Genomic DNA, 11,129 nt, shown 5'->3' on the forward strand with positions numbered 1-11,129 from the left:
CCACAATTGTAAGTAAACCCATGTGACATTGTAATTGAACCAGTTTATCCTGAGTCACCATCTAACTCCCTCCCTGAGTATCAGAGGGTTTAGTTTTCCCTTTCCATTAGACCTAGACAACCACATAAGGTCCTTACTAATCAGTGACCTTAAATACAAGGGTGGGGCGAAAACCCGCAGACACTATGATCTCAGTGGAACAAGTTAGACAATGTAGACCAACAAAAAACAAGACAAATACGTTGGACTAAAACATTTATTTGCAATAATGCAACATCCCATGTTGGTTTCGCATCCAGTGGGGAACCTTCAGCATCCAATGCAGTTAGTCCAGCTGTGTACATAAAGCATCAGGGTTAGAATGGATTACAAGGAATTGTAATTGTGGAAAACATGAACATTGTAGCCTATCCCCTGTATAGTACATCGTCCAGATGAAGAATGCGTTACCTTCTTTTCACCCATTATATTAGCATACACCATCGGTAATGTCAACTAAAAGCAAGAGTACAGTACAAACAAATACTTGCCTTGACAAAGCCGATGTCATTCGCGTACTGCCTGAAGCACTGGCGGCACATGTTGAGCCCGTATTTACGGATCAGACCGTGTCTGTTCGAGCATACCCGGCTGAAAAACAAATGCGCGTATTAGAGAAACACGGCGAACATGATTTAATAAAATGTCCAGCAAGTTCAAGCGCATTCAAATTTACCCAGATAGCTGGTTAGCCGACATCAGTTTCACATAGCCAATGTTACCTTCAAGCCAATTTAACGAACTCCTGCACTACCTACTAACGTTAGAAACTAACTATTTAGGCCGCGAAGTTGTAGCGGTGGATAAACCGGCAATATTCAGATTGGGGGGTATATTGATGGCTGGAAATACATTTTTACTAGAAACATTACTAGAAATTGCAAACTGCTAAATGTAACATGCGAGAAGAATGTGAGGGTCGGGTGTTAATCCACATCGGCCGCCATATTAGGTCGAGCGAAGACTCCATGTGGTTCGAATTGTACACTAAGAATTTGGGTCCGTGAAAAACTTCCGAACTCTGAAATGTACTCGAAATTGAATAATAACAAATACTAAACAATATATTGAACAATACTGACCAGGATCGGGATCCCTGACCGAACTTTCTTGGGTGACTCCAGTAGAGGCTCTGATGTCCCATCTTGTCTCGTTCGAGTAGAATGTCGAAAAGGAAGAAAAACGGGTGCGCATGCGTTAATAAAACTACTCTTCTGGGCTTCTTCCGCCCGCAATGCATAGTGGGAAACATCGCGTTGCATGCATTCTTGTAGTACACCACTAGATGACGCCAACAACATGCAGCAGCAACATCAACACATCAATCGCTCCATCTGGACCGTTGTGCGGCTGCGGACTTACATAGATTCTGAAGGTACAGGTTTTCAGTTATCCCCCATATCAGGATAATTATTTGGTTGAAGAGCTCAACAAATCATTTGCACAAGCAGAAATCATTCATTCAAAACGAAACATGCAATGTATACATACAATATTAGATACACATAACTAGTCTACCCATCTTTCTCCATCTCAAATCAAATGTATTTGCCACATACACATGGTTAGGAGATGTTAATGCGAGTGTAGCGAAATGCTCTCAAATGGACCTTATACCCAAGTGGCCCCGATGATCTGGTTTTGATGCAGGGTCCTGGTCCAATCATACATTAAATAACATGCATGAAAAAACTGCCTTAAATGTGATATATCAATCGCTTTGGCACATTTTTACGATGTATACCGAACAAAAATATAAATGCAACATGCAACAATTTGAATGATAGTACTGAGTTACAGTTCATATAAGGAAATCAGTCAATTGAAATAAATCATTAGGCCCTAACTTAAGGTTTCACGCCGATGGGTGCGAGGAGGGCGATAGGCCCACCCGCGTGGGAGACTGGCCCACCCACCGGGGGAGCAAGGCCCAGCCAATCAGAATTTGTTTTTCCCCACAAAATTATTATTACAGACATAAATACTCAGTTTCATCAGCTGTCTGGGTGGCTGGTCTCGGACGATCACGCAGGTAAAGAAGCTGGATGTGGAGGTCCTGGGCTGCTGTGGTGGTTCTAGACCATTTCAACTGGGGGGGGGCTAAGCTGGGGTCAGTTGTACTTATTAGAGGGGCCAGTTACATTAGACGTTACTGTTGTCATATCATTTTGCATGTGGTACGATACTGTTGTGTTCCGCCTAAAGCCGTCCCTCTAGAAAATGTGTGGGTTAAATTAGTGTTCCACGTTGCCACTGTCTAATAACGGATGTAAAAAAAGAACGATAGCAAAAATTTGTCATGAAACAATTATTTCATACTCCACATTTAGGGGGGGGCCACAAGGGGGTCCAAAATTGTTGTCACAGGGTCATTGCCCCCCCCCAGAACCGCTAGTGCTGGGCTGGCGTGGTTACACATGGTCTGCAGTTGTGAGGCCGGTTGGACGTACTGCCAAATTCTCTAAAATGTCTTTATGGTAGAGAAATTAAAATTCAATTATCTGGCAACAGCTCTGGTGGACATTCCTGCAGTCAGCATGCCAATTGCACGCTCCCTCAAAACTTGAGACATCTGAGGCATTGTGTTGTGTGACAAAATTGCACATTTTAGAGTGACCTTTTATTGACCCCAGCACAAGATGCACCTGTGTAATGATCATGCTGTTTAATCAGTTTTTTGATATGCCACACCTGTCAGGCAGATGGATTATCTTGGCAAAGGAGAACCGCTCACTAACAGGGAGAATAATAGTAGAAAAAATACAAGATACACATTTCTTTTGAAGTGCTGAATAGAAAGAATAGTAGATGGTAAATATAATTTTCCATACAGAATTTGACTATAACTTGACATGGAGAACTTTTTTATAATTTATTTCCAACGGCAGGTTGTGAGCATGTTGACAAATATGTCAGTCTTACATTTCGTTATCCTTATACAGTAAATATGTAGGACAAATCATCAGAAATAGGGGTGTTGTAAAGGAGTTGGCTACTGTAAAAACGTAACACGGTATTGTATGGCCTTTCTGCCCCATGCAAATTTATACAAGATCACCTTTTCTACATGACTTGCTTGAAATTCATTAGATTACAGTGTATCAATGAATTTCAGATAATGAGTGGAATGCATTGTCACATACACTAACTGGTCAGTATATTAGGTACACCCTATAGTACCAGGTCAGACCCCCTTTGCCTCCAGAAGAGCCTGAATTCTTCGGGGCCTTCTACAAGGTGTCGGAAACGTTCCACAGGGATGTTGGTCCATGCTGACGCGACGGCATCACGCAGTTGCTGCAGATTGGACAGCGGTACATTCATGCTGTGAACAGCCTGTACCATTGCATCCTAAAGATGCTCTATAGTGTTGAGGTCTGGGGACTGCGCAGGCCACTCAAGTAAACTGAACTCACTGTCATGTTCAAGGCAATGTTTTTCCACTCCTCAACTCTCCAGTGTTGGTGATGGCGTGCCCACTGGAGCCGCTTCTTCTTGTTTTTAGCCAATAGGAGTGGAAACCGGTGTGGTCGTCTGCTGCAATTTGCCCATCTGTGACAAGGATCAATGACTTGTGTGTTCCGAGATGCCGTTCTGCACACCACTGTTGTACTGCACCATTATTTGTCTGTTTGTGGCCACCTGTTAGCTTGCACGATTCTTGCCTTTCTCCTTCGACCTCTCTCATCAACAAGCTGTTTTTGCCCACAGGACTGCCGCTGACTGGATGTTTTTGTTTGTCGCTCCATTCTCGGTAAACCATGGCGACACTGTCATGCGTGAAAAGCCCAGCAGGTCGGCCGGTTCTGAGATACTGGATCCGGCGCACCGGGCACCAACGATCATACCATGCTAAAAGTCGCTTAGGTCACTTGTTTTGCACATTCTAACATTCAATCGAACAGTAACTGAATGCCTCGATGCCTGCCTGCCTGCTTTATATAGCAAGCCACGGCCACGTGACTCACTGTCTGTAAGAGCGATCTATTTTTGTGAACGGGTGGTGTACCTAATAAACTGATTGGTGAGTGTATAACCCAGGCATTTCAGCAGTGCATTGTACACAACACAATTCAGTGGGTTTAGAGGCTAGTCAAAGACCACTCACCTCTTCTCTCCCGACACACTCAACCCTCTTCATTTCGCTTCCCACCGGACAAATCCACGGACGACGCATCGCCATTGCATTGCACACTGCACTCTAAGCTCACCAGAAAGCTCACGGCCCTGGAAGTGAACTCCACCCTATGCAACTGGGTCCTGGACTTCCTGGCGGGCCACCCCATGACTACATGGCCTCACACAGTCCCAACTTCATCGTCAAGTTTGCTGAGGACACGGCACAGTAACAGGCCTGATTACCAACAACGACGAGGCGGCTTACAAGGAGGAGGTGGAACTCTGATGGTGTGGTGTCAGGTAAACAACCTCACCCTCAACATCAGAAAAATAAAGGAGCTGATTGTGGACTTCAGGAGGAACCAGGCTGGGCACGACCCCATTCTTTTCAAGTTCCTCGGAGTACACATCTCCAAGGAGCTAAAATGGTCAAACCACATGGACACCGTGGTGAATAAGGAACGACAGTGACTCTTCAACCTCAGGATGCTAAAGAAATTCAGCTTGTCCCCGAGGGCCCTCACAGTGTTCTACAGGAGCACCATCGAGAGCATTCTGCCGGGCTACATCACAGCCTGGTACTCACCGCTGCAGACCGTAATGCGCTACAGAGGGTGGTACGCTCAACTGTAACACTGGCCAATAGCTTCTACCCCAAGACCATCAGCTGCTGCTGAATAGCCACCAATAGTCAGGTACCTGCTCCCCCTGTCCCAAACCTGCCCCCCCAACTTCCTGGTTCAGTAGTTAGTTATCCGGTTTGAGCAATTTGATTAAGTGATATAGTAAATTGTATTGTTAAACAAATGACAAGAAAATTATATCAAAAGTAAAGTGAATATTGCATTTTGAAAAGTAGATACTTAGATTGAATATGTATCCAAATTGAGTGACTTGGTGTTATCAACAATTGACTTTGTGTGTTGAAAATTTTAAATGTGCTTAGAGTTTTGAAACATGAGCCATTTTGATGATCTGTATAGATTTTTGTGCTTAGAGTTGTGAAAATGTACCACTTACTTGTGAAAATTGCACCAAAGTGATTGAAAAAATGGTAATTATGCCAATAGTATGTGAATCAATAGCAAAGTATGTAAGAAAATCAACAAGATTAAATTTGTTTCATAGTATATAATAAGAAAAACAAATACAACAGAACATACGTGTACAACAACTACCAACACAGAAGTGTTCCAGTAAAAGTAATGCCAATTGCACCATCATTTATTTTTCATGATTTCTTGAATATTTAACAATAATGGCCTGAAGTTAGGCTAGTAGTGATACTCCTTTTGCCTGTCTTTTGTATAGAATATAATCAAGAATAATGTAATATACCGACAATAATATCCAACTGGTTTAGATTATTATCATAGTGGCATATATCATTTTTCTTTGTAAGAAAACAGATCAGAAGAAGCCTTTGTTTATCTACAAACAAACTAGTAATTCTAAATAAATATTATACCGACTACATGTAAGATCTCCATATTGTTTACACGGTTATAAGCTACAAATCAATGGTTCAGTTGAATGCAACATTGTAGCACACTAGCCTAATATATCAATTCATGTTTTATGTCTTGAGAGTCCCTATGGAGTAATGCATTGTGGGAGTCACAGCCAGGCAGTGCTATTTGGTACTTTGTGCTAGCTAGCTAGCTAGCTGGCTGGCTAATGTGTTATTTTTCCCAGAAATTGGGAGCAGGAGAGAAGGAATGGAGGAGAATGAATACCTCGATTCATCGCAATGTTAATTTCGGCAGAGAAAGCTGCATAGCACGACTAATATTTTAGGTAACTATACAAACGCATTTTTGTCACACTATGAAAGTGGTTGCGACAGTCTGTTTTGGCCAATGATTGAGGCGCGACTATGGAGTGCTTGCTTTAAATATAATACGCTCGCTCCAGCTAACTTCTACGAGACAAATGTAGCTTGCTAGCTAGCTACCAGCTGCTATTAGCTACCATAACATCACTCGGTGAACAATGTTTAAGCTTCTAAATATAGCTAGCTAACTAGTTGTGAATGATGTAACGTTACACCGACACGGCACGAATCCCGAGCGAAATGGGGTTGGTGGTTTGATGTCGGTGTCCACCGCTCCAGGCGCTAACAAGACGTTGCTACCTTCGGGAGGAGGAAGCTACTCACTTACATGAACTAGATTTGGCTAGAGAACCCCCATTTCCTTCTTGTCCAACATGTGCCATGGGAAGGAGGACATGTTATACCGAAATGTTTATTACATCAATGTTCAGAAACATAAGAAAACGGTCTAGATTGAAATGATAGGTAGTGGCTAGCTTAGCTCTATATCTTGTTAACTGTGTGTATCGTGTCATGTAGTGAAAGTTAGCACAGGCGTGTAATGTACACTGTTAAGTACATAAGGACACCGTAGGCTGATGGCTACAATGTATTTGAAGTGCATGTTTAGCAAAAAACAACAACTTCATTGCTGTGTTTTAGGCAAGGGAGGCTGATCCAGTGCAAAGGCTATTTAGCTTTCCATTTTGTGGATGTCTTGATATGTGTATTGATTGTGACAGTGCCTCTGGGCAGTAGACACAGATGAGCCAGTTCAACCAAGAAACGCTGCAAAGATAAGAAGAGAATAGGGAACTAATCATAGAATGTTAACGTGGATCACAGGCTGGTATGGGAGGGCAAGTGTGTGTGGAAATTAACAATCTAAATCGTGATGACTGGCTGCAGATACTTTTATATTCACAAAGTATTAGGCCTAAATGATGATCATGTTTCTTACAGTTTGACATTTAGGCTACTGGTTATCAGGAACGTTTTGTCAATGTATGTGGCGTTGGCAGTGGTGCATTTTGTACATGGGTTGTCACTTACAGTGCATTCAGAAAGTATTCAGACCCCTTCCACTTTTCCCAATTTTGTTATGTTACAGCCTAATTCTAAAATTAATTAAATAAACATTTTCCTCATCAATCTACACACAATACCCCATCATGACAAAGCAAAAACAGGTTTCTAGAAATATTAGCATATATGAAAACAAACACAAATACCTTATTTATATTAGTATTTAGACCCTTTGCTATGAGACTCTAAATTGAGCTCAGGTGCATCCTGTTTCCATTGATCATCCTTGAGATGTTTCTACAGCTTGATTGGAGTTCACCTGTGGTAAATTCAATTGATTTGGACATGATTTGGAAAGGCACAATCCTGTCTATATAAGGTCCCACAGTTGACAGTGCATGTCAGAGCAAAAACTAAGCTATGAGGTTCAATTAATTGTCCGTAGAACTCGGAGACAGGATTGTGTCGAGGCACAGATCTGGGGAAGGGTACCAAAATATTCCTGCAGGTTTGAAGGTCCCAAAGAACACCGTTGCCTCCATCATTCTTAAATGGAAGTTTGGACCAATCAAGACGACTCTTAGAGCTGGCCGCCCGGCCAAACTCAAAAATCGGGGAGAAGGGCCTTGGTCAGGGAGGTGACCAAGAACCCGATGGTCACATTGACAGGGCTGCGGAGTTCCTCTGTGGAGATGGGAGAGCCTTCCAGAAGGACAACCATCTCTGCAGCACTCCACCAATCAGACCTCTGTGGTAGACTGGCCAGACGGAAGCCACTTCTCAGTAAAAGGCACATGACGACAGCCTGCTTGGAGTTTGCCAAAAGGAACCTAAAGACTCTCAGACCATGAGAAACAAGATTCTCTTATCTGATGAAACCAAGATTGAACTCTTTGGCCTGAATGCCAACTGTCACGTCTGGAGGAAAACCTGGCACCATCCCTACGGTGAAGCATGGTGGCAGCATCATGCTTTGGGGATGTTTTTCGCCGCTAGTCAGGATCGAGGGGAAAATGAACACAGCAATGTACAGAGAGATCCTTGATGTAAAACATGCTCAAGAGCGCTCTGACTGTGGTGAAGGTTCACCTTCCAACAGGACATTGACCCTAAGCACAGAGCCTAGACATTGCAGGAGTGGATTCGGGACAAGTCTCTGAATGTCTTGAGTCGCCCAGCCAGAGCCCGGACTTGAACCCAATAAACATCTCTGGAGAAACCAGAAAATAGCTGTACAGCGACGCTCCCCATCCAACCTGACAGAGCTTGAGAGGATCTGCAGAGAAGAATGGGAGAAACTCCCCAAATACAGGTGTGCCAAGCTTGTAGCGTCATACCCAAGAAGACTCAAGGCTGTAATCACTGCCAAAGGTGCTTCAACAAAGTACTGAGTAAAGGGAATGAATACTTATGTAAATGTGATATTTCATGTTCTTTTATTATACATTTGCAAAAATGTCTAACCTGTTTTTTGCTTTGTCATTATGGGGTGTTGTTTTGATTGAGGGGAAAAAACAATTTAAAACAATTTAGAATAAGGCTGTAACGTAACAAAATGTGTAAAAAGTCATGGAGTCTGAATACTTTCCGAAAGCACCGTATCCACTCTTATCATAAAATAAGTTGTTTTATTTTACTGAAAAATTGTATATGGACTCCGATAACAGCCATTGTTTTATTATTTATGGTATGAATGCGGGTTACATTTAATAAAGTAGCCATGTTTAGTAAAGACAATAAGAAATGGTAAAATGTTCTCTTATTTTGTTTTCTAGTGGGTTCCATGCACAACTCTACGCTGCAGCCTCTGAGACCAACATGCCTTATGGGAATCTCACCAGGCGTCACTTATATTCCACAAAGACACATGTCTACATTCTAAAAATTTGCGCTAGCAACAAGTGTTAGCAACCAACAGAATTTTAAACTGTTTTCTACCAAGACTCCCTGCCTGCCTCCCCCAAGCACAGCAGTGCCATTAGAAATTGCAAACCTGCCTTTTTTCAGTTTCTCTACAATCAACTCCTCTCCCTTCCCAAGGGGGGTGACTGCCTGTCATGAGATTCCGAGTCTACAAGAGGAAGGTACAATACACCACGAGTCCCAAGTCATGTGTATGTGCTGCATGTTTCTGTACTGGGCATGTTTTAAATGGAACAAACAAAACAAATGTATTTGAAAACAGTCATAGACAATAAAATGTCATATATTGTGACATATTTAGTTCAGTTGAAGAAGCCGGACCCACTGGATCAATTGAATGATCGAATAACTTATTAACTCCTGTAAACTCATATGAACTCTGTTACATAATCTTACTGTATCGTATCTGTATTTCAAAAAGATAATATAAATAACAACGCCAATGACGACATTAGTAAAATAACTGCAATAGCAGGCAGGATAGAGTCCAAAACTGGGCACAGGATATGATATGATTTGTATTTTATCTCCAGGTGGTGATACTGACGCTGGTGGTGGTGGTGTGTGGCCTAGCCTTCTGGACCAGTGGGAAGCAGAAGAAGAGTAGTGGGGTGGTGGTCCTGAAAGAGGCTGAGGGGGCGAGGAGAAGCAGCAGTAGCCAGGTACAGCCACAGCCGCAGGCCACACCTGAAGTCAGCCGGATACCTAACGTACCACCCATCGCACCTGTCAACGAGACACACCCGAAGAACCAGCCTGAAAAGCACCTGGAGAAAAGGAGGTGGTAAAACCAGAGGTGGACAACACCACCCAGGTCTACCGTGGCATTGTGTTCCAGCTCAACTTTGACCAGACAGTGAGACATGAGGAGAAGTTCAGGGCAGCGAGGAAGAAGGACGATCTGGTGGTGGTGGTCCAGGTGCACAACAGACCTGACTACCTGAGGCTGCTGGTGGAGAGTCTGAGGAAGGCCAGGGGCGTGGAGAGCATCCTGCTCATCTTCAGCCACGACTTCTGGTCCCCTGAGATCAACCAGGTGGTGGCCTCAGTGGACTTCTGCCAGGTCCTCCAGATCTTCTTTCCCTTCAGCATCCAACTGTACCCCCAGGAGTTCCCGGCCACGACCCCAGGGACTGCCCCCAGAGACATTTCCAAGATAGACGCCTTAAAGCTGGGTTGCATCAACGCAGAGTACCCCGACTCGTTCGGCCACTACCGCGAGGCCAAGTTTTCCCAGACCAAGCACCACTGGTGGTGGAAGCTGCACTTTGTGTGGGACAGGGTCCGGGCCCTGAAGGACCACGGGGTCTGGTGCTTCTCATCGAGGAGGACCACTTCCTCTCCCCTGACTTCCTCCACTTCCTCAAGCTGATGTCGATCCTGAAGAGGGAGAATTGCCCCGACTGTGACATCCTATCTCTGGGGAGCTACGGCCACATCAGCTACCCCAGTAAAGCTAACAAGGTGGAGGTGAAAGCCTGGAAGTCCACCGAGCACAACATGGGCATGGCTCTGAGCAGGGAGACCTACCAGAAACTCATCCAATGCACCGACGCCTTCTGCACCTATGACGACTACAACTGGGACTGGTCCCTGCAGCACCTGACCGTAACCTGCCTGCCCTCCTACTGGAAGGTCATGGTGAGCGAGGCGCCCCGGGTCTTCCACGCCGGGGACTGCGGGATGCACCACAAGAAGTCTGTGTGCATGCCGTCCAGCCAAAAGTCCAAGATAGATACCATCCTACAGAGCAGCAGCAATCAGCTGTTCCCAAGAACCTGCTGATTACTAAGAGACTTCGGCTAACGGGGCAGGGGGGGTGGCGCCCCACGTGAAGAACGGCGGTTGGGGGGACATTAGGGACCATGAACTCTGCAAGAGCTACCCTCGATTACAGTGACCTTATTATAATTGTTAGGCCTATATCGTTACTATTCTCTTTTTTGCATCCTCTGAATTTAAGAAAAGAAAGCCTTTTTGAAAATAATCTTCATGGAATATTTCTTCATATTGCCTGTTTTATCTGACTCTTCCAAATAAAAAGTATGATGGGTTTTGGCTTCTTTTGTCACATGTCTCTTTATATATCCAGGACATAGATTTTTATTTATTTATATGCATGTAGATAGTTGAAGTCGGAAGTTTACATAATTTTAGGTTGGAGTCATTAAAACTTTGTTTTTTCAACCACTCCACAAATTTCTTGTTA

General features: G+C 43.8%; 1 protein-coding gene and 1 pseudogene across 1 annotated transcript; one reads left to right on the top strand and one right to left on the bottom strand.

Annotated features, from left to right (window-relative positions):
- Positions 1–242: 242 nt before the first annotated feature.
- LOC123743459 (40S ribosomal protein S29) lies at positions 243–1,263 on the bottom strand. The gene is made up of 3 exons (XM_045720690.1): positions 1,122–1,263; positions 531–630; positions 243–334 (listed from the first exon to the last, which is right to left on the bottom strand). Exons 1-3 carry the CDS (start codon positions 1,181–1,183, stop codon positions 326–328), a joined length of 171 nt encoding a protein of 56 aa, XP_045576646.1. The 5' UTR covers positions 1,184–1,263; the 3' UTR covers positions 243–325.
- Positions 1,264–5,749: 4,486 nt separating this feature from the next.
- Positions 5,750–10,881, top strand: LOC123743460 (alpha-1,6-mannosyl-glycoprotein 2-beta-N-acetylglucosaminyltransferase-like; annotated as a pseudogene).
- The last annotated feature ends 248 nt before the right edge of the window (positions 10,882–11,129 follow it).

The sequence above is a fragment of the Salmo salar genome, chromosome ssa06 (assembly GCF_905237065.1).
Source record: "Salmo salar chromosome ssa06, Ssal_v3.1, whole genome shotgun sequence".
NCBI classification, from domain to species: domain Eukaryota; kingdom Metazoa; phylum Chordata; class Actinopteri; order Salmoniformes; family Salmonidae; genus Salmo; species Salmo salar.